General features: G+C 33.6%; 4 protein-coding genes across 4 annotated transcripts; all 4 read left to right on the plus strand.

Annotated features, from left to right (window-relative positions):
* The first annotated feature begins 2452 nt into the window (after positions 1–2452).
* On the plus strand, positions 2453–3455 carry LOC18101884 (pathogenesis-related protein STH-2). The gene is made up of 2 exons (XM_006380165.3): positions 2453–2716; positions 2990–3455. The coding sequence occupies exons 1-2, from the start codon at positions 2533–2535 to the stop codon at positions 3286–3288; spliced, it is 483 nt and encodes a 160-aa protein (XP_006380227.1). The 5' UTR covers positions 2453–2532; the 3' UTR covers positions 3289–3455.
* Positions 3456–7318: 3863 nt separating this feature from the next.
* LOC18101885 (pentatricopeptide repeat-containing protein At3g09040, mitochondrial) lies at positions 7319–9673 on the plus strand. The gene has a single exon (XM_006380166.3). It carries the CDS (start codon positions 7363–7365, stop codon positions 9460–9462), a length of 2100 nt encoding a protein of 699 aa, XP_006380228.3. The 5' UTR covers positions 7319–7362; the 3' UTR covers positions 9463–9673.
* Positions 9674–9816: 143 nt separating this feature from the next.
* On the plus strand, positions 9817–13160 carry LOC18101886 (probable polygalacturonase At1g80170). Its single transcript, XM_006380167.3, has 9 exons — positions 9817–10229; positions 10488–10616; positions 10783–10953; positions 11050–11070; positions 11182–11389; positions 11689–11770; positions 11907–12015; positions 12156–12272; positions 12396–13160. Exons 1-9 carry the CDS (start codon positions 9987–9989, stop codon positions 12708–12710), a joined length of 1395 nt encoding a protein of 464 aa, XP_006380229.1. The 5' UTR covers positions 9817–9986; the 3' UTR covers positions 12711–13160.
* An 8408-nt stretch (positions 13161–21568) lies between these two features.
* Positions 21569–23282, plus strand: LOC18101887 (receptor like protein 29). Its single transcript, XM_006380168.3, has one exon. The coding sequence runs from the start codon at positions 21820–21822 to the stop codon at positions 23149–23151; it is 1332 nt and encodes a 443-aa protein (XP_006380230.1). The 5' UTR covers positions 21569–21819; the 3' UTR covers positions 23152–23282.
* The last annotated feature ends 524 nt before the right edge of the window (positions 23283–23806 follow it).

A 23806-nucleotide genomic window follows, 5' to 3' on the forward strand; every position in this document is an offset into this window, starting at 1 on the left:
GTATTTCCTCCTAGTATCATTCGATTTTCACTGTAATATGCAATAGGATGTCCTACTTGACTAAGCACACCCTTAATGCTCACGTGGGATGCATCACAAAAAAATTTAAAAACCTAAGAGAAGTTAGGAAGTTTAAGAATAGGAGCCTTTATCATCTTTTGCTTAATATCTTTAAAAGTTTGTGCTGCTGCAGAAGACCACTTAAATACTTTGGCTTTTAAACACTCTGTGATTGAAGCCATGATGGTACTAAAAGCATAGATCGACAATAAAAGGTGGCTAAACCATGGAAGCTTTTGACTTCAAAAACAAATTATAGTTCTAGCCATTATGTGATTGCTTGAATCTTCTCAAGGTCTGTTTCAACTTTTTGTTGGAATATGATAAAGCCCAAAAAATTCACCTTGGATTGAAGAAAAGAACATTTGTTAAGGTTAGCATAAAACTTCTTTTATCATAGCACCTTGAAAATTTATTCCAGATGTTCTAAATGTTCCTCCATTTTCTGACTAAAAATAAGTATATCATCAAAATATACGACAACACACCAGCCTAAAAAGGTTTCAAAGTCTGAGTCATCACCCTTGTGAAGGTGTTTGGTGCATTTGTTAGATCAAAAGAACATTTGTTAAGGTTAGCATAAAACTTCTTTTATCATAGCACCTTGAAAATTTGTTCCAGATGTTCTAAATGTTGCTCTATTTTCTGACTAAAAATAAGTATATCATCAAAATATACGACAACAAACCAGCCTAAAAAAGGTTTCAAAGTCTGAGTCATCACCCTTGTGAAGGTGTTTGGTGCATTTGTTAGATCAAAAGGCATCACAAGCCACTTATACAGCCCATCCTTTGATTTATAGCATTGTGATCCATCAATGCCCATCATAGTTTTGTTCTGGTCTCCATAAAAGCCTGTATTCCTTACATTGTTCATGTTGCCCTTCACATTATTCTTCAATGGTGTAGACTTATTCATGCCATGCTAATCTCTCTCATATTTATTTCGAATGAATGCTTATTGTTTTTGTATCTACAAAGCAAGTTGGTAAGCTTCATCCACTGTAAACAATCTAATAGTGTGCATGTCCTTCCTATTATACCCTCATAAACCCTTCAATTAACTAGCAATGGCTTGTTGATTAGTTTCTATAATCTAACTTCTCATTATCAAGTCATGGAATTTCTCTATATATTGATCAATAGACATGTTCATCCTTTGTGTCTAACAAAGCATATTTTTATACACTATCTGCGCATAGTTGTTTGGCAGGTATTTTGTTTCTAATCAAGCCTTCATATCTGCTTATTCTTGTATAGAAGGTTAGCGTGTACGCCTCAATTGTTGTTCTTTTACACTCTCTCACCATGAATGTGCAACCCCTTTTAATTTCAGTTTAACAAACTTGGTCGTTCTGTTTTCTGGCACTGAAAACCATTCAAAATAATCTTTTAAAGATACCATCCAATCATGAAAAGTATCATGATCAAACTTCTCATTAAAGTCAGTCACTTTCATCTTTATTTTTTTAATGAGTTCATCCAAAACTCTCTCATTTTCTTTGTATTTATCCCTACCCATATGTTCTCCCTCTTCATATTCACCTCCCCCATATCTTTCATCTAATTCTGCCCTTGGTTGACCTTCCCAATACCTCCATTAATGCTCTTGTCCTCTATATTATCCAGAAATACATTGCTAGAATTTTAGCTTGCACAGATTACTTCAATTCATTGGAACCTGCATCAACATAATACTTAGTTTTAGGACTATTTTTCTCTTTGTTAGACTCAATAGTTTCTTTCCTTTGACTATATTTTTAATATCCTTCTCTTGATCATTAGAACTTACATCGTATTGTCGCTTGACAATTTGATTAATCAGCTAATTAAACTATAGTAGCAATCATGTTCTATTTAGTGATTGACATGTTGATGAAGATTAGAAAGGGCTGACATTAGAAAAAAAAAATTTAATGGAGAGGACAAAGCAAACTAATTCAACATTAAGAGTAGAGGGACCAATAAAAGCTTTTTACCAATGTTTCGACATATAGTTTCCTTTTGATTGGTGTATTCATTGCGGATACATCAACAATGGTGAAGCCCGATAAGCTTCTGTGCTCTGAATCACGAGCGATAGTTTTGTGACCTTGAGTAGGCCTCAGGTCCAACTTGCATTCAGCTTAGACGAGGAGCTCGAAGCCCGATCAACCTCGGCCCTCCAAACCACCCCTTTGAGCGCCGCCCATGTGAACACGTGAGCCTGCCTTCTTCTAGATTTTCAAAGTAGAAGAAACCGTTTTCAGCCGTAACAAATATTTAAATATTTATACGCAGGCGCACAAACCCCAGTCAGGTCTTAGCAGCCAACAAAAATTTGAAGACTTTGAAAATTATACTTTCATTGGTGGCATTTCCATTCAACAAAGTTCAGGAGGCTAATTACCAAAGAAACCAAAAATCTACTCATCCATGCATGCATATATAAACTAGTGTCATCTCTATTCGGCTTGGTACAGTCTTTAACACTATGGGTGTCGCTAGCTACACACAAGAATTTACATGCCCAATTTCCCCAGCACGCATGTTCAAGGCCTTAATCTTAGACTCAAACAATTTGATCCCAAAACTCTTGCCGCAAATCGTAAAAAGTGTTGATTTAATCCATGGAGATGGAGGAGCTGGAAGCATAGAGCAAGTCAACTTCACTGAAGGTTTGTAAACAAGGGCTATATATTAAGGATAGTCATGGTAGCTTGCAGCCGCGGATCATGGCCGTCGCGGTGGCCCTGTGAATCACTCGTACGGTTAGGATTCGTGGCTGCAAACAACTGCCATTGCCCTTAGCCTATATATTTAAGCATTCTCGCATAATATATGCGTATATATAATATACACACACGCGCACTTAGCAATTTGTTTTACTGATGCAAGTCTTATGCCAATATCACAACTTGGTGCATGGATTTGATTAGTTTACCATGCAGGTACTGATATCAAATACGTGAAGCATCGAATTGATGAGCTAGACAGAGTCAATCTCGTTTGCAAGTACACTATGATTGAAGGGGATTCACTTGGGGAGAAGCTTGAATCTATTGCTTATGAGGTCAGGTTTGAGGTAGGGAGTGATGGAGGTTGCGATTGTAAGATGACAAGCAGCTATTTAATGCTTGGAGATTTTACTCTCAAAGAGGAAGAAATCAAGGCTGGTCAAGACAAAGCTAGGGGAATATACAAAGTCGTGGAAGCCTACCTCTTGGAGAACCCTCATGTCTATGCTTAGTTTTGTGTCTTCATCATGAACTAGCTCTATATATGTTGATCTATCATGTCATTTCAGACATTTGTTCTTCGTATGTTATAATTCAGAATGGTAATTCAGATCAGAATATTACTACTGAAAATTCATGGAAAAAGCATTATTGATATGGACAACCCCATTTTCAATCGTATGTTATGAACTGGGATATAAGAGGTAAATCAATCATATTAACGATACTAGTGAACAAAATCCGCGCAGAAAATTAACTTCTAGCAAGTACCGATCGAGAGGAAAAATTGCAGTGAACAGATTAGTTATTTTTTAGTCACGCTTTGGCATATCTTGAACCTATACCATATTTATTCACTAATTAAACATTTAGTTACGTGGATTAATAATTAATATGACTAGTCTGCATGGAGAGGGAGAGAGGGAGAGACGCACAGTCTTTTGCTACCATGGGCGGCGAAAGTGTGACTTTTTTCTTTCTTTCTTTCTTTCTTTTGGTAATGAAGAGGTGACTTGTTCAAAATTCATAATCCTAGGACGTTAGGAGCAAGCAAAGATAAAGCATTTATGATTGAATGGCTGCCAGTGAAACGCAACATTACCACACATTAATAGAGTAATCTTAAAGCTAAGAAAAGCCCCCTTTTCTAACCATAGTGGGCATTGAAGTGGAGCAAGAGTACTGTGCATGGTTGAACATGTTCTAACTACGTGGCTTAATTAAGAAATTGCTGTTCTCCAGCAATAGCTAATTAAAATATATGCGGTCAACATCACTATACATTGTGTAGGTTCTGTTTTGTTTTGTTTTCTTTATCTTTTTTTCTACATGGCTAAACGGGGTTTGCTTTGCGATCCTAGCGAATGGCATCAACCTGAACCACCTGCATCCGGCTACATCAATATGGCGTGTTTATTTTTGCAGGTTTTTGCGATCCTAGCAAATGACATCAACATGAACCCAGTTGCATCAGGCTAGATTAATGGCGTGTTTATTTTTATTTTTAATGTTTTAAAAATATTTTAAAAAAATTAAAAAAAAAAATTATTTTTGTTACTTCAAATTAAATTTTTTTTAGTATTTTTAGATCATTTTGATATGCTAATATCAAAAATAATTTTTTAAAAATAAAAAAATATATATTATTTTGATGCATTTCCAAACAAAAAACACATTGAAATAAGGGTAATCATTTTCGGTTCGGTTTGGTTTTTACCTAAAAACTAACCAAACTGAATTTTAAAAAAAATCAAAACCGATTCAAAATAATCGGTTTCGGTTTGGTTCGGTTATTTTAGAACAAAAACCGAAACCCAACCGATTGGTTTCGGTTTGGATTGGTTTCGGTTCGGTTATTTTATATTAAAAACCAAAAACTATATTGTTTTTTGGGGGTTTCTTGTAATTTCTAATGGGTTTGGTTTCGGTTTGGCTCGTTTTTTTTCCGGTTTGGCTTGTTTTTTTTTTGTTTGGTTTTTTTATTAATTTCAATTCGATTCGGTTCTGTTTTTCGGTTTCAGGCTTATGAAACTGAACCGATCGGGTTTTTTAAATATTCTAATCGATTTTTTTTCACGATTCGGTTTTTTTGTTATTTTTTTCGGGTTTTCTCGGTTTAATCGGTTTTTTGATTTTTTTGTTCACCTCTACTTTGAAAAGCAACCGCTACCACACTCTCAAACATCCTTTAGGGGTGTTATTATTAAATTCCTCTTGAACATATTAGTATTATCTCCTTACTAAATTCCTCTTGAACATGTTGTTAGGATAGTTATTATACTTCGGTTTGTCTATTTAGTGATAGTGAATAAACTTTGATTTGTATATGCTCTATATTACACGTGACAATAACTTTATATATATTAATATATTTAATTTTAATAAAAAATTTATTTATCTTTAATATTCATTAAATATTTGATTAATAAATCTAGAGTAAAGATAAAGTTTTTGAAACAAAAATGCTTTGCAAAAAAAATTATGAGTTTTCATAATTTTGAGATTTCTATTACAACAAAGCATTATTCCTAAATATTTTTGGTCAATGCTCTATTAAGACTGAATATATATATATATATATATATATATATATATATATATGTTATTTTTTTTTATGAAATGAAGCAATTAGTTTTCTTAAACTAATGTATGAGAAATACCTAGAACTAATATGTAGGTGCTTGTCATATGATATATTTATTAAAATGACCTACATGAGAATTTCACATGGAGAGATCATATATATTTATAAAAAAAAGCTCCCGTGACAGTTGTGTAGGTGATCCGTAGACTTGAGATCACCAAGTTTATATAGGGAATGTTATATTTTGATTCTGCTACATGTTGTTCTAATAAAGGGTAACAAACGGGAAAATATTGGGCATAATATAAATTATATAAAAGTATTTGAGTAATTAAAAAAGGATTCATCATCTTAGGTGAATTAGATAAAATATTTCATATATTCTCAAATAATATTGATTGTAAATTCTTAAGTAAGGTGAAATGAGATTTGAAAAGAATTTCAAATCTTGTTCAAAGAATCAATGAGTATGGTATTAAGAATAAACATGATTTGACAGAGTAGACACACTTTATTATATAATGTCTAAATTGGAAAATAGTTGACGGAGAGATATAATAATTATACTAAGAAACTAGTCAATTAAAGATTAAATCAAATCACTTATGACTTTTCTAATATTTAGGGATCATGACAAGTTGCTAAATATTGTACTTGATTTTCAAATATTAATCAATTAATTGTTGAATTAAAAATAGATTAATATTTTTATTTATTTAATCCTATTTTATTTAGGTTGTGATTTATATTTGGGCCAACTTATTAGGGAACCTAATAGGTCATATACATAAAAACCATTGGTCATAAATTAAACTAAAATAATTAATCAAGTGTGACTTGATTGTGAATAAGTTTTAGACACTAAGAACTAGAATGTAATTTATATAGTAAATTATACATATGACTTATTAGGTTCCCTAATAAGTAGAGACTTGATTAAATAAATTTTTAAAATTTTTCTAAAATAATATATATGATATTGTTCAGAAGCAAATTGATGTCTTGTCATTTATAGGGTTTTCAAGTTTTCTATGTAGTACACTACAAAACACCTAAAAAACACAGAACAAAAGAGCTAATACTCAAAGGCATAACAATCATTACCGCTAGAGATCAGACACTTGGTTGACTTGTGGTTTGCGGCAACTCAGTCTTGAAGCAATTATTCAAAACCAAAAGGAATATATGATTTTTAGGTAATTTTCGTATAATCCCTAAACAACTCTAGATCTATCTAACAAGATCTTAAGTTTATTGTTTTTGCTGCGTATATGTGTTTCGGGAAACCCAATATATAGATCCTGGGTCAAGTTGAGTTTTTTTAACAATTTTGAAAGTTGATTCATTAAAACATAAATGACCTATTTAGTCAATTCATAATTCAATTGACTTGACCACACTTGGTTGAGATATGAGAAGGTCAATTGTAAGATAACTTTTTAAAAAGTTTTGTTCAAAATGACATGCTTTCTTTGTTCAAAATTAAAATAGACTTGGATTGACCCAACAAATTCACAATTTAGGTCTCAATTTAGCTTCTAGATCTAATAACTATCAACATATTTGGAACCTTTTAAAATGAATTTAATGAATAGATTTTAATAAAATCTTATGTTTGGAAATCACTTAAGTGTTTAGAATTGAATTTCAAATAAAATTTAATCTCTAAAAATGCTACAAAAGTGAATAAGAGGTCACCTCTTTTAATTTACAATTCCAAAAAGAAGAAATTTAATATTAAAATTAATTTTTTTAAACATCTAGCTTTTTTAAAAAAAAACTTTAAAGAAATAAAATGAAGGTAATGAGAATAATATATAAAATAAAATGAATTTTATTTTATTTTTTAATATATAAATTCAATTTATTTATTAATTAAAAAATTCAAATTAAATATTATAATAATTAGATGAGTGAAGATGTGAAAGTTATTTTAAACCCACCCATTCATTCCTATCCCAAGTCCTATCTAACTTCTAAAGAGGCACGCACATGCTCGAGCATGCAAATGAAATCCACCAATTCCAAATTAAGACTGCATCTTGTCCGTACAGTAACAACCTTAACAGAAAAAATACACCGACCAGTGCTGTCATCGGCGGCGGCGGCGGCGACGACAACCTCATCATCATCACTGGTCTTAGAATCTTACCTCCAACCTCACATAAACGACACCATTTACGCCAAAAACAGAACACTTGACAGCTACATAAAATCAGGGAACGTTACCCTTGCTCAAAAACTATTCGATGAAATGTCCATGTGTGATGTTGTTACATATAACTTGATGGTTTCCGGGCTTGGAAAATACGGAATACCAAAACAAGCTCTTTACTATTACTATGAAATGGTTTCCTTAGGAATTAAAGAAAGCCCATCAACTTTTTCTTCTGTTTTAAGTATATGCAGCAGCCAAGATGGGTTTTTAAGACAAGGAATTCAAGTTCATTGCAGGATTATTAAACTTGGGTGTGGCTCCAATTTGTTCATTAGAACTTCACTTGTTGGTTTTTATATGCAGATGGGATGTTTTGATTTGGGTTTTAGTTTGTTTGATGAAATGCCTGAGAGAAATTTGGCTACTTGGAATTTGGTTTTACGCGGTTTCTGTGAACTGGGTCGGTTCCATGAATTATTAAGAGTGTATCATGAGATGAAATTGGATGGTGTACATCCGAATGGACTTAGTTTTTGTTATTTGATTCGAGGGTGCCGTAATGAAAAGTTTTTTTATGAAGGGAAGCAGCTGCATTGTCATATTATTAAAGTTGGATGGGCGAGATCAAATATTTTTGTTGCTAATGCTTTAGTGGATTTTTATTCTGCTTGTAAGAGTTTGAATGATGCAAGGAAATCATTTGAGTCCATTAAGGTGGAGGATGTCATTTCGTGGAATTCAATAGTGTCAGTTTATGCTGATTGTGGCTTATTATTTGAAGCTGTTGAGTTGTTTTATTTGATGCAGTTTTGGGGAAAGCCATCAATTCGTTCATTTGTTGCACTATTGCATTTGTCAAGCTTGAATGGTAATATTTTGTTTGGGAAGCAGATTCATTGTTGTGTCTTGAAGATGGGTTTTGACATTGGAAGTTTTCATGTACAATCTGCGTTGATTGACATGTATGGGAAATGCAGGTACATTGAGAGTTCAGTGTCCGCTTTTGAAAGTGTTCCCAAGAAAACTACACAGATTTGCAATTCTTTAATGACCTCTTTGCTGCACTGTGGTATTGTTTATGATGTAGTTGAGATGTATGGTTTGATGGTTGATGAAGGAATTGGACTTGATGAGGTTACATTTTCCACAACACTGAAAGCATTATCAGTTTCTGAATTTGCAAGTATGGACAGCTGCAGATTGGTGCACTGTTGTGCAATGAAATTAGGTTTCGGATCCGATATTGCAGTTTCATGTTCGTTGATTGATGCATATTCAAGGTGTGGTCATGTTCAACTTTCAAAAAAGGTTTTTGAACAACTTCCTTCACCAAATGTAATCTGTTTTACGTCAATTATCAATGGGCTTGCACAGAATGGGTTGGGGAGAGAATGCCTTCAGACATTTGAAGCAATGATCCGAAAGGGTTTGGAACCTGATAAAGTGACATTCTTGTGTGTTTTAACTGGATGCAGTCATTCTGGGTTGTTTGAAGAAGGAAGATTGATTTTTTATTCAATGAAAGCCCAGTATGGGATCTGTCCAGCAAAGGAACATTTTTCCTGTATGGTTGATATCTTGGGGCGTGCAGGTTTGCTTGATGAAGCTGAAGAGTTGACGCAAAAGGCACCTGGAAGAGGTGATTGTGTGATGTGGACCTCATTACTGCGAAGCTGTAGGATCTATAGGAATGAAATTGTAGGAAGAAGAGCAGCGAAGGCATTGTTAGAGCTTGACCCAGAAGATTTTTCAGTGTATTTGCAAGTATCAAACTTCTATTCTGACATTGGGGAATACGAATCCTCAATGCACATTAGAGAGCTCGCTATAGCAAGAAAGTTGACAAGGGAGATTGGTCGCAGTTTTATTGAGGTGAACAATCCCCATATAGATTGGAGCTCTGTCCAAAATAAGAAAACTGAAGACATCAGGCATCGCCTCTGACAGTAGACAGAAATTGAACTTTCTTTTCACAAAATCCCTTCTTGTCAAGTGTACACTACATAAAATATCTATGTAAAGTTTTCTTTTGCTTGAAGCGTTTAATGTGCATGTAGTGGGAAGTCACCATAAGCTTTTTGGCTGCCCTGTTTGGTCCAACAAAACAGTCGATTTCTTCATAGCTTAAAGTATTTTGCATTGTTTCTCTGCCTCATTGTATACTTTTGCAGTAAACATTTAATTTACGTCTTCAAAGAGAGAACAGAAGCCAAAGGCAGAGTCTATGAACACTTGGAATGGTCTGTGTATTTGTTGAGTAAAGCAAAGTAGTTTAAAAAAAAATTCCTTGTACTTTAAGTGTGGGGGTGTAGAAATTCGTGCTTGTTAATGTGCTTTTAAGCCAAGCCATAGAGCCCACAAAGCTCCAGATTTCGTTATCTAATCTCCACATATAAATAATCACCTAATGTTCACAAGGACTTGCATAAATCAATTAGTGTTGCGAAACATAAAGAACTGACAATATAATGGATAAATTCTTCTTCATTTCCATTCTTGGTTTGCTGATAGTGGCTCACGGAGTTGCAGGAAACATGGCATGTGACAGCATTGCCATGCTTGAGAAGCTTGAAAACTTTGTCATAGAAGAAGTAGATGAGACAGAGTTTTCCAAGGTTGTTCCATCATGGACAAGTGAACGTGGGGGCAAGGTTCTTGTCAATGTTGATAGCTTTGGTGCTATTGGAGATGGGGTTTCTGATGACACTCAGGTGCGTTCTGTTTTCTTGAAATAACTTCATAAACTTTTTAGTATTTGGTTTTCCTTGGTGGTTAAGCTTCACAAGTCAACTCCAAAATTGATCACCGATAGCTCACCTTTAAAGAACCAGCTAGCCTGGAGCTTATGCAATACCATTTGAAGCATACAATATTTCCCTTTCTGTCAACTTTTATGATTCTTTCTTTGTTCAAAGTAGTCTTGATGCTGATTATCAAACTGGCTTTATTTCGTGTTGTTATATCACCAGGCCTTTGAAAAAGCTTGGAACACAGCCTGTACTACACCAAAATCAGTTTTCTTGGTTCCTCCAGGACGGCATTATATGGTTAATGCAACGAGATTTAAGGGGCCTTGTGCTGATAGGTTGGTCATCCAGGTAATTTGGAAGGCTGTATCAATTTGAGTTGACCAAGACCATATACTTCAGCAGAGATTAGCGTTGTCATTTATTGCTATGAATTATTGTTGGCACTTTTCCAATGTGATAGTAATATGCATATATCCCCATCATCAAACATTCCATCTTCATTATGCATTTGCAGATAGATGGAACAATAGTGGCACCTGATGAGCCTAAGAATTGGGATCCAAATCTTCCTCGACTTTGGCTATACTTCTCTAAATTGAATGGAGTTCTCTTCCAAGGGAACGGAGTAATTGATGGCTCGGGAAGCAAATGGTGGGCATCATCCTGCAAAAAGAACAAGTCAAATGTAATTCTTCTAAACTCTATCTAGATTTACCCCTACTAGTGTGTTGCTATTCCAAGAGTAAAATGTAACACATATTTCTCTTTCTGTACTTTACAGCCTTGCAGAGGAGCACCAACAGTAAGCATCTGTTTCTTCATTACATTCACCATTGTTTGAGAAACATATCCAAAACATCAAATAGAACTGCCAAATGTACACTGTTGGAACTAACAGACAAGGATTTTGCAGGCATTAACTATTGATTCAAGCTCAGCTGTAAAGATTAACGGCCTTACTATCCAAAACAGCCAACAGATGCACTTTGTGATTTCCCATTCTGATTCTGTGCGGGTTTCTGATGTGTTAGTCTCAGCTCCAGAAGATAGTCCCAACACTGATGGAATTCATATTACTGGATCAACTAATGTTGTTCTCCAGGACTGCAAAATTGGAACAGGTTTGAAAACCTTATCATCATTCTTTTCTTCCTCTTCCATTTTCTGAGTATAAGAAAATGAGATTTAAAGGGGAGAGAGCTCATATTCGTTTGTTTTTTAAGCATTTGTCTTAAAAATGATAAAAACAAACCACAAGACAAGTAAAACAATGAAAGAAATTAATCATGATGCATCAATGGAGAAACTTAGAATTCAAGACTACGTTCCCAAGTGAAACAAGTTTCATGGTAGCAAGTATACTGGTGTTATAGGCACACTTACTAACAGGTCGTTGTGTTGATTCTACTTCAATATACAGGTGATGATTGTGTCTCAATCGTGAACGGTAGCTCCAATATCAAGATGAAGAGAATTTTTTGTGGACCAGGACATGGAATCAGGTATATTTACTGTGAAGTCCTACAGCTCAAGGTTCAATTGAATTGTTAATGTCCACTAAGTGTTTACAACAACTAGGAATGAGTTTCTTATTTTATTATGAACCAATTCTTTTGCGCAAATGTTTCTGCTAATCAGCATTGGAAGTCTTGGGAAGGATAACTCCACTGGCATGGTAACAAAAGTAGTCTTGGATACAGCATTCCTTCGGGAGACAACAAATGGCCTCAGAATTAAAACTTGGCAGGTAATACTTTGCATGATGATGAACTGTACTGTTCAGACTCTAGAGGCTTCGAGTGCTGTTTTTCTTAAACATGTTCCAAATCTTACTATATAGGCTGTGCTTTTAAATGTCCAAGTGATCATTCCAGTTTTCTGTTGCAGGGTGGTCATGGTTATGTCCGTGGGGTACGCTTCGAGAATGTGGGAATGGAGAATGTTGCAAACCCCGTCATTATTGATCAGTTCTACTGTGATTCTCCAAAAACATGCCATAACCAGGTAATTCTGCCATTTTCCATTTTACCATATCTTGTAGTAATATATTTGTTACAATAGGCTAACTGCCAACCATCTGACCAGAATCTCCGTTTTTTTTTTTTTTCTGCCGTTCTTTCTCTTTAGACATCAGCTGTTGAAATAAGTGAGATAACATACCGGAATATAAGTGGTACTACAAAAAGTTCAAAGGCCATGAAATTTGCATGCAGTGATACTGTTCCTTGCAGCAACATAGTGTTGAGCAACATCAACTTAGAGAAGAATGATGGCACAGAGGAGACCTATTGCAACTCTGCACAAGGCTTTGGGTATGGTGTCGTGCATCCCTCAGCCGACTGCCTAAGTTCCCATGCCAAAAACTGTAATGTCATTGATCAGATGAAAATTTCTGAGCTTTCTGAAACCAGTACTGAGGATATTATTCACACTGAGCTCTGACTTGATCTTCAAAGAAATTAAAATAATCTTGTTATAGTATTACTAAATAGGGTGAGTGGAATGTAGGGCATGCTATTGCTGCTAGATGATTTTTCGAGGAAAATGCCAATCTGCAGTACTAGGGTTCTAAACTTACAGCAAGGAAAGATGCTTCCTATGTCATAAGCTTCACAGATTTGTAACAATAATAAGTCTTTTTTATTTTATTGTTTAGGGACCAAATCCAATTATTCAAGCAATTCAAGGGACTAAACATAGATTAAGACAAATCAACTTTTCTTAGAATTGTAGAAGCTGTGGCGACAAATTAGAATTGAAGACTTCCGTGCAGGACCTGGTTTATTTGAAGACTGACTCCTATGTTGTCTGTGCAATTCCTGCTGTATTATATTATGAGATTAAATATCTCAATTATTTGATAATGAATGAAATCGCATGTGTCGTAATCTATTATTCTACTGTTTGTGTCAAAATATTTATTAATTACATAACTTAAATTAAATATCTTCTTAGAAAATTAAACAACTTATTTAATAAACTAAATAAATTGCTTAATAAATGAGTTATTTCTTTGAAAACACATAAATATTATAAAAATAATAAGTAAAAAAAAAACAAAGAAAAATAATCAAAACATTAAATAGTTTTTTTAAGTATATAAAACTATTAAATAATACAATTTAAAAAATTAAATAATAAATTTAACGCATATAAAATAACACAAAAACGATAACAAGTAACATAACTTTGTTAAATAGAGTCACCAGACAAAAATTCTAAATTAAAAATTTTATTACGTATTTTATCTTCAAGCAATCTAATTAAATACAAGTTCTAGGTCTATTTTGAAGAGAGAAAAAATCTAATAAATAATTGTGAATTATTATAGAGATTTATAAATTAAATAGAAAATAAAATTTCCAAGCATAATATTTGATTCCTTAAACTAAATAAAAATAAAACTAAGAAAACAAATAATTTTCTCTAAAGAACCTCTAGCATCAATCTTTCCATGTTCGAAATAATTCATCCTCGAGTTTAAATTGTTATTGCATTGATATCATAAATGTCTAATCAAGACTTTTTAACCCCTTATTTTTTTTAATTTTAGATATGTCAATTTTAATCTTTTCATGTTAAAATTTACATAAACAACAATAATTGATAAATTATTTCTTTTCCATTGACTTTTATAGTAATGAATTGTAAATCTTGAACTTGCTTTATCAACATGTGTATACAGATAACCCTTAAAAAAATCTATATTTGTGTTAATAGTAAACATGTAATTAAAACGGCACCGTTTCAAAGCAAACTGTTCATCTCCTTCATCCCGATTCAGCGGAAATGGCAGAGAACGTGGTAACTTCTTTCCCCCACAATGTGCCATTAATAGTCCAATAATGGATGTTATCCCAGCAGCTGAATGATCACCACTCTGAGAGGTGCAAGGGCGTTCTCTTGCCTATAAATACGAACACAACAGGTGAACGAAAGTGGGGATAGAGACAGAGAGACAAAGAGAGAGAGAGAGAGAGAGAAAGCAGAGGCGCAAGGTGAGATAGAGGAAACCGGGGAAACAAACAACAAACGAACGAACAGAAGAATACCAGAGGGAAAAAAGAAAGAAAGACAGAGGAGGCATGTAGAGAGAAAACCAGAGGCAGAGTGAAACAGAGGAGAGGGACTGTAGAATTTCCTTCAAAACTCCAGCAATCGGGAGCAAGCTCAGACGAACAGGAGACGAAGACTAAAAAATACAGGAGCCGAGAACAAACGAAAAGAAAGACCAAAGGGAGCGAAAGTAGAAAACGCAGAGAGGATATAACACAGAAGAAGCACAGAAACAGAACAAAAAAAAAAACGAACACAGAGAGAGACAGAGATAACAGCAGAAAGAATGAGAAGGAACAAGAAAAAACAGAGGAGGAGAAAGCAGTTGGCCAGCCTTCCTTCGCCGTCTTCATCCCCAAGCATCTCCAGGTACGTGAGTTCTACATTTTCCTCCCCTTTGCTTCGTTTTTTTTTTTTATATATAATGAGTATGCGGATCAGTTTATGTAGAATCCCTTAAGATCCTAAAATTAATAATGATGTAAATCTTCAATAACTCTAAAATCTATAGTAATCAAACTAATCAACTCTGGAGCAAACCCAGGCTTAAAAAGTTTAGCTACCCTCTGAGCGTTCCCTTTGCATTTTAATTACATAAGCACCGTGCATCTTCATTTATAATTAACCCTTCTTGTAGCAAGCGTGCGTGAAAATTTCATGCATGCCTGCTGCTTTGCCTATTCGGTCACTGGCTTAGGTTAGTGTCCGGGTTGAGCAGGCCGGGTCCAAACCAGGCCGGGCTGGCTGGGTCCAGATCAGGCCGGGCGGTTTGGACCCAGCCCAAAAAAATTTTAAAAGCTGAGATCGGGCTGAAGGCTCATCCAGATCAATCTGTTTTGGGTCAAGGATATGTTTTGCAAGACACACCCTTATTTTTTACCCTTTTATTTTCACCTTTTTTTATTTTGATATCTAGCAAAACAGGTATTTTCGATATCAGAAAATTCCAAAAAAATTCATGGACCTTTTTAAATTTATTTGTAGGTCACTCGTGTTTTTTTAGATATTTCACTGTATATTTAATATGTGGATTTTTACTGTGAAGTGCAAATCTGGTGTATGATACTTTTTTTAGAGAAAAATAAAAACAAAATACGTATGCATTGATTTAAATTCATTTTATTGGTTTATTCACTAACATCAGCGCCAGAAATACCATATGTTCTTTTTTTTACTACGTAATATTTACCAACGCTAGAGTTGGAAGTATCCATAGTTCAATATTCACTGACGTCAGAGTCTGGAATATTACAAGTAGACCATCATAGTATAAACCAACAAACTCTTAGCAATTTAAGACAAAACCAGCAATGCAGTCTGCCTTAGGCAGGACGCTTAAGGGGTGATAATATTTTTCATTTTGCGTGACCAGTCTCATACCATAGAATCTCTATTGACGAGTTAGGATTCCTAGTGACCATAATACTATGTGACAACTCTTTAAACAAGACATTTTTCCTATTTAAGAACAGGATGTCAAAAATTAGTTCTTTATTTTGATTTTTAAGGTCGTCGTGATGTCGGGTGCGACAATCAATATAATCACCATCAATATAAATATCATAAATTGATGGTTGATTCCAATTCATAAAAGAATTAGGATCATCAAAAGTTTCAGTTTCAATATCATATCCATCATGATCAAGAGGTTGCCTCCTATACTCTCGCTTTTAAAATGGGGTTTCGAAGTTGATTATGAATCTATGATCACTCTCCTTAAAATCCTTCAAGTTAGGACCTTTATCAATTGACGGTGCAATTTTGTGATTTGTCTCTACATGTATTTTATTACCTATTCTTGAACATCTCTTTTCTAGGAGACATCCATGTCTCCTTTTACATGAGCACATCTTGTTTTGCGACATCTTTCATCCATGGTTATTCAACAACTTACAACAACTAACTACCAAGAACAATTGGGCTTTGATACCAATTGATGCAAACATAAATAATGCAAGAAAAACAACAAACACAATCAACAAAATTAAGCCGAGTAGGGTCACCACACAAATCTAAAATTTTATTACTATATCTTTTCTCTTCAAATAGTCTACTGAAATACAAGCTAAAAAACTTTGTTTATACTAGTGATAGGTCTATTTTGAAGAGGAAAAAGAATCATAAGAAATAGTTATAGAGTTATTACAGGGATTCCTAAACTAAATAAGAAAAATAAAATTATCAAGCTCAATATTTGATTTTCTAAACTAAATAAAAAAAAAACACCATACAGAAAAATATTTTTCTAAACTGAATAGGAATAAAAATAACAAAGAAAACAAATAATTTCCCCATTAAGTCCTTTAGAATCAAAATTGCATCATACTTACAATTTTTACCTCATACTTAAGAAAAAAAATAAAAAATAAATTGCATCAAACTTAAAATTTCCTTTACAATCAGATATCATCATATTGTAAAAGTTAAATTATGGTTATAAATGTTGTCATAAACTAATTCTTGAATTTCTAAGAAAAAATATTAATAAAAAAATAAATGAAAAATGATTTGAGGATTGGGTCAAGATAACACAAATTAAAATTTGGAGGACTAATAAGAATGAAATTATAAAATTGGAAGTCAATTTGGCAAAAAATTAGGAGAATTGATAAGTTTAGGGACTTAATTAAACTTTGAAATAGTTTAATTAATGCAACCAGAGGCTTAATTAAAGAAATATCAAAGTTCAGGGTCAATTTGAGTTAAAATTGCAAGAACTTAAATTATAGGGACCAAAGTTGATAAACATTGATACTATAGGGGGTTAATTGATTTTTTCAGGTGTTTTTTTTTTAAAGAATTAAAAGTTGAGGAGTCAATTAAGAACTGAATTAATTAAATTTGAAACCAAGTACTATTTTGTAAATGGCGTTGGAATCTAGGGGTCCAATTGCAATTGATCCAGGGGCGACATTAAAAAAAAAAAAGAAGATTTTCATGAATAAGGGCCCAATTGCTAAATGTCAGAACTTATGGAGCAAAATGAAGATGCCCATTTCAGCCGAAGAAACGACGTCATTCCAAGGAGGACTGTTCATCCTCTTCCTCCTTGGAATAGAGGAACTCACCTGCAAAAGAGAGAAAAGGAACGAAAAATGATGGTGGCTTCTATTAGACCCATCAACACAGCCATAGTGATCCCATCTTTTCATTCCTTCTTCACCCAACGATGTGCCATTAAACATTAAGGAAGCCATCACTAACAGTCTAGCAATGGCAAGACTGTTGGTGTCCTAATCCCACCAATCATGGAGCTAAAGTTATCTCCACGCAAGATCACGATCTCAAGGAGATAAGGATCGAATTTCCCCTAAGAAGGCTTATAAAAGCATAGGCGTAGGAAAAAACAGAGAACCTGGGGTGACTAGAAACGAAAGAAAAAAAACAGAGGAAAGATCATACAGAGAGAGCCAACAAACACAAAAAAATAGAAAAATCAGATAGAAGGACGACCATAGAGAAACAGACAAAAACAGAGAGGAAGAAAGGAGCGTTGTCCAAACCAACATCGCCTTAAAGTCTTCATCTCCAACAATGACTAAAGTAGGTAAGTTCTTCTTTTCCCCTGTTTTGCAATCATAATTACCCTGTCATTGTTGCAAGCATGCGTGAGTAATTCACGCATGCCTGCTGCTATGGCAAGCCAGGTCACTAGTCTGGCCAATGACTAAGCTAGGCCGGCTGGATCAAGCCCTGTCCATATGGCTAGGCTAGATCCAGCCTATAAAAAAAGGAAGAAGAACTATTGAGACCGGGCTGGGCCTCAGACCCAGCTGGTCCATTCTCTTTAGGCTAAGGGTGTGTTTGACAAAACACACCCTTATGCTTTTTTTTTTTTTTTTTACTTTTCTTTATTTTTGATATCTAGCCAAATAAGTTTTTTAAAATATTAAAAAATTCTAAAAAAAAGTTAGGGATAATTTTAGATTTATTTGTGGTCTCTCGTGTTTTTCTTGACAGCTTTACTTAGAATTAGATTGTGGGCATACACTCTGAAAAGCGAGTATGCAATACATATTTATCTTCTTTTTTTCTTTTTCATATATATATATATATATATATATATATAGACACACACACACCCCCCAAATATTCATGCGAGTCCACGGTGGATTCACCCTATGTTCTAACAAATGATATACCTACCTCATTCATGACTAACCGATGAAAAGAAATAGGACAAAAATGAAATAAATTATACAACGAAAAGAGAGAGTAAAACTTAGACTTTCTCAAAAATTGAATACTCACTCGGAAAACCTCCAACAGAAACTGCTTTGGATTTTCTTTGTGCTTCTAGACCTACAAAGTATAAATCTTGTATATTTCTAGTCATCAATCCTCAAGCCCAAGTTCTTAAATCAGTTTGCTTTAGATTTAATTATGATTCAAGTGGACATTTTTTACAATCCTATCACCTACAAGTTCATAAAAACAAATGAGAGGTAACTTTTGCATTCCTAAACACAAACTACAGCACTGTTTTGAAACGCGGTTGAAATTGAGTATTTTAAAAATTTTAAAAAATAAAATTTCTTACTTAAAATTATTTTTTTTAATATTTTCATATCGTTTTGATGTGCTAATATCAAAAATAATTTTTAAAAAATCAAAAAATATTATTTAGATGTATTTTCAAGTAAAATATATTTTGAAGCGCAATCGTTATGACCCTCTCAAACATCCTCTAAATCTTAAAACCACTCACACGGCATCGTTTCATAAAATTGAATCACTATCACCAAATCAAATAAAAATGTCCATGGATCTTAACACACAACAAAAAAACTCCTTGCCTATGAACTGGAGCTACGAGAAAAATGGCCATTGTAAGAGAATATGACTGCCGACACCGTCACGCCAAATTGGCACTACGAGAACACGCCCTAGGGAACGTCTCGTTGTCCTTGTGTGCTAGCATTTTGTGGGAGCATGTGGGCCATGCATAGCACAGATCAAACAGGTTTGACTGTCCCTAGCAACCAGCGTTTAAATTTTACTGATAGTATACCATGATTTTTTTTTTTTTACCCTTTTTTTTTTAAGGTTACCATGATTTTTTTTTTGGTTTAAGTTGATCCATTTATTGTAATTAAATTATACGAGCATTTTAAGATGAGTCTATGCCTCAAGATGTTTGTTTTGTTTTTTTTAATTTAACGTGAGTGTCCGGACCAGCTTGCGCGTACCTCGACTAATCCCACGGGCCCTGAAGTTAACGACCATATAAGCCTCCAGTGACCATCATATGAGCAACCACAGGGCTCGAACATGAGACCACAGAGGGAGCAAACCTCTTGGTCCCAAGCTCTTACCACTGGGCTATGTTCCTTTTTTTACTTCTTTAAGAACATGCTTGCGTTGCTGACAAATTTTTTTACTGATAAAAAAAATATTCTTGCATGTAGCGTATCACAAGCACATAAATTTAAGTGTATTTACTAGTTAGGTGACTCATAGAGTCAATTTTGTTTTAGTATAAAAAATATAAAAAAAAATTAAATATTTTTTTTAAATTAAAAAAATATAATATTCAGGTAATTGGCTCAAATGAGTTTAATAAACTCGGTTAATTTAATAATATCATTAGAAAATAAGATATCGACAACAAATAAAACGAAAAAACAATAACAATTCAATATATATATATATATATATATATATATATATATATATATATATGAATGCTTGCTAATATTATAGAAATATATCTTCACAATATTCTCAAAACGTTTCAATGATTTTATTTGTTAACAAAATAAAAATTAAATTAATTAGGATAATTTCATAGAAAGAAAAATAAAAAAAATAAATATAAAAAAAATAAGACAAAAAAGTCAATTAATGTTAACTTTTTAAATGGTGACCAGGGTTATAAAACTGAAAGTAATATATATGAAAAAATCATGAGGGTTAAAATCACAAAAAAAAAAACACAAAATAAAATCCAAAATAAAAAATACAATCAAAATAATGAGTGTTAAAATTGCAATAAAAAATAAATCAAAAGGCAACAACAAATTTTAAATTTGAGAGTTAAATTGAAAAGAATAAAAACATTAATAGAAGGAAAAAAATCAAGACAAGAAAAAAAAAACAATATACTAAAAACTTGGGCTGAGGAGTGAAACTACAAACAATGAAACTTTTATAAAAGATTCAAGAAAAAAAAAATAAGCATCAAATCTTAAACATCAAAACATAATAAAAAATAAATATACAAAATTATTCAACGTGTTCTTTTACACTAAAAAAAACTCTTAAATATAAATAAAAAAACTTATGCAGTCACTTAATTAAACAAATCAATAATCATTGTGTAAAGCAATGAGAAAACAATCATCAACAATAAACAAAAATAAAATTGAGAAAACCAAGTGAAAAATCAAGATCAAGATATCTAACATCACAATACGAATAATTTACTTGATTATATTTAATGAATTCCTCTATCAAAATAAATTTATAATAGAAAAACACATTAAATTTGTAATAGAAATTGATACACACATAAAATTTATTGAATAATAATTTAAGATAAAAACAATGCAAGGTTGTACATATGAGAAATCTTATAAAAAAATCAATTTTTAAAAAAAATTTAATCTATATAAAATTAAGAAAAAAACACTGATGAATCATACCTACCTCTTTAAAAGTTAAACACACCCAATATCATATAAAAATAATCACAATCTAATTAAAACATAAACACAAAATTTATTTTAAAAAATACACACAAATAATGCATTATTTTTTAAAAAAACAAAAAAAAATCAGGCCAGACACTGTGAGACCTGGCAAGCCTAGCCCAATAAAGCAACGGCCCGCACGCGGACCCGCAAGACTAGGCCTAAGCGCTGGCCTTTATTTATTAAAAATTTTTAATGGGGTAGATGAAATCACGCAAAATAAAAATTCAAAAATCAAAGTGAAAATTAAAAAAAAATTACATTGGTTCAATCCATAGGTAATTGTAAAAGAGTATACAATAATTCTAAAAATTAATTCCTTTTAGTGTGTGAATGGGATAGAAGCTCAAACCCTCCTCCACTTCATCCGCGCTTGCATTATTTCTAGTGTTCGAGGAAGTTAACCGATGAAGGAAGAATAGTGTTTTAAAATTTTCGACAAATTCTATCACGGCAGCAATGTCTGAGAAAGGGAGACATGTCCTCTTACGACCCTACCATGGCGTCAAATTCTCACTCACTCAAATGTCATGACCCTCCCCGTGTAGTCACAGCCCCACCCATCTTATCAATCACATCAAATTCTATCAACTCTTTCTCTGTGTCTCTCATTGTTTGAATTAATTTGCAGAATTCTTTTTCAAAGTAGAAAAAATTCAAAACTTCATTTATGTCCAGTACAGTTTGAACGAGACGCATATGTCTTAGTAAAAATATACTCTTGATTTGAATTCTCACTCACACATCAATGAAACTTGTTACTTGTAAAACCACCCCCACCGCTGCTTCAACACCCCTCCACGATGTGCTGCACTCCCTCCACTCTGCTTCTCCTCTCTCTTGCTTCCATCCTCTCTGTCTGCTCCTCCGATGCGAAGAACATGCTTCCCTCTGAGGTTGAGACCATTTTCAAGATCATGGAATCCATTTCCTCGGATGAAAAATGGAGAATCTCTTACCCCAACCCTTGTAATCCTGGCTCAACCTGGCTTGGAATTGAATGCAAACTAGGACAAGATAACCACCTTCATGTCTCCAGGCTTGATTTTGGTACTCATCCAAACCCAACTTGCAAGAACACTGCTGCATTTCCTTGCGAAATCTTTGATCTTCCTCATCTCCAATCTGTTTTTTTCTCTCAGTGCTTCACTCACACTAAAACCACGCTATCTGCTTCACCAAATAGAGGAGGAGCCTTCTTCGATTCTTCACTTCAACAACTCAGTCTTAGATCAAACCCTGCACTTGTTGGTCCGATCCCACCACAAATTTCCTTCCTAAAGTCTTTAGAGATTCTTACATTGTCACAAAATCGCCTTTCTGGGCGTATTCCAGTTGAGATTTTTAGCTTGAACTCGTTAGTCCACCTTGATCTGAGCTACAACATGCTTACGGGTCCTGTACCGATCCAGTTGGGGAATCTCAACAACCTTCAAGGCCTTGATTTGAGCTACAATTCACTTACTGGACCAATTCCTGGCACCATTGGCCGCTTGGGTATGCTTCAAAAACTTGATTTGAGTTCAAATTCATTCATTGGTACCATTCCTTACAGCATAGAAAAGCTCACTTTATTGACTTTCATGGCTTTGAGTAACAACAAATTGAGGGGAAGTATTCCAAAAGGAATTCTGAAGTTGCAAAGTTTGCAGTACTTCATCATGGATGATAATCCAATGTATATACCTTTGCCAGCAGAGTTTGGTAAACTGGTGAAACTGCAAGAGCTGAGGCTTTCCAATTCATGCTACTCAGGAACTATACCACCAAGCTTTTCACTGCTTGTCAATCTAAGCACATTGTCTCTGCAAAACAACCGATTAACCGGTAAAATCCCAGAAGGATTCAGCAGCCTTTCTCGTATATACCACTTGAATCTTAGTGGAAACTTGTTGGGAGGTGTTATCCCTTTCAATGCAAGCTTCTTGAAGAGATTAGGAAGGAATTTGGACCTAAGTGGCAACCCGGGTCTTTGTTTGAGTCCATCTGAAGCATATAACAATGTCAAGAGTGGCAGTGGAGTTGGTGTCTGCGGCACTGGTTCTCTGATCAAGAAATCTCAAGCTGCAGCTCATGGATTATCCAAATTATTCTTCCTGTTTGCTACTCTGGTTTTTCATGTAATGCACCATTAATTAGTGTGTTGTTAAACCTTTCTTCTTTTCTTAATTAAATTCTTGTTTTAATTTGGTTTTTTAGAGTTAATCTTTTTATGTTGGGCTCTGTTGTCGAAATGAGTAATGATTAGTGTGTTATTTTACTCCAATGTTTATGTTTATGATTAGTAACTTTGGCCCTCCGACATCAATGTTTATGTTTGTGACATCATTAGAAAATTGGCCAAGCAAGAACAGGTGTTTTCCGCTCGTGTTTTCTCTAAGACTTTGAGCGACTAGTGGCTTCATAGGAAGCCGTCTTTTCTTATTGCATTTGAGGCCATAAATTAATTTTTTTATGATAGTGTATTTTAATTTTTGAATTGTGTTCAATGGTATGCTTTCTTAATGGCTCAACTTTTAAATACAATATATCAAATATTTTTTATTCGATAAAATTCATTTTAAGCAAATGAATACCTCAATGAAAAGGTTATCTCTCTATGTAATTCTTTTTCTCTGATAATGTTTTTTTTTTATCGAGTTATTTTAATGTAATGTTTATTTCTACTTTTTATATATATATATATATATATATATATATATATATATATATATATTATTGTATGGAATTCTACCTATCTCATTGTTGTGTATTTGTTGGTTTTTTTAATTTTTAGAGATGTTTTTTTTT

This window comes from Populus trichocarpa, chromosome 8 (genome assembly GCF_000002775.5).
Source record: "Populus trichocarpa isolate Nisqually-1 chromosome 8, P.trichocarpa_v4.1, whole genome shotgun sequence".
In the NCBI taxonomy this organism is placed as follows: domain Eukaryota; kingdom Viridiplantae; phylum Streptophyta; class Magnoliopsida; order Malpighiales; family Salicaceae; genus Populus; species Populus trichocarpa.

Coding starts and splice junctions, on each gene's coding strand:
- LOC18101884 (XM_006380165.3), top strand. CDS start 2,533: ATGGGTGTCGCTAGCTACACACAAGAATTTACATGCCCAATTTCCCCA. Junction 2,717..2,989: donor GCAAGTCAACTTCACTGAAG/GTTTGTAAACAA, acceptor TTTACCATGCAG/GTACTGATATCAAATACGTG.
- LOC18101885 (XM_006380166.3), top strand. CDS start 7,363: ATGCAAATGAAATCCACCAATTCCAAATTAAGACTGCATCTTGTCCGT.
- LOC18101886 (XM_006380167.3), top strand. CDS start 9,987: ATGGATAAATTCTTCTTCATTTCCATTCTTGGTTTGCTGATAGTGGCT. Junction 11,390..11,688: donor GGACTGCAAAATTGGAACAG/GTTTGAAAACCT, acceptor TTCAATATACAG/GTGATGATTGTGTCTCAATC. Junction 11,771..11,906: donor GGACCAGGACATGGAATCAG/GTATATTTACTG, acceptor TCTGCTAATCAG/CATTGGAAGTCTTGGGAAGG.
- LOC18101887 (XM_006380168.3), top strand. CDS start 21,820: ATGTGCTGCACTCCCTCCACTCTGCTTCTCCTCTCTCTTGCTTCCATC.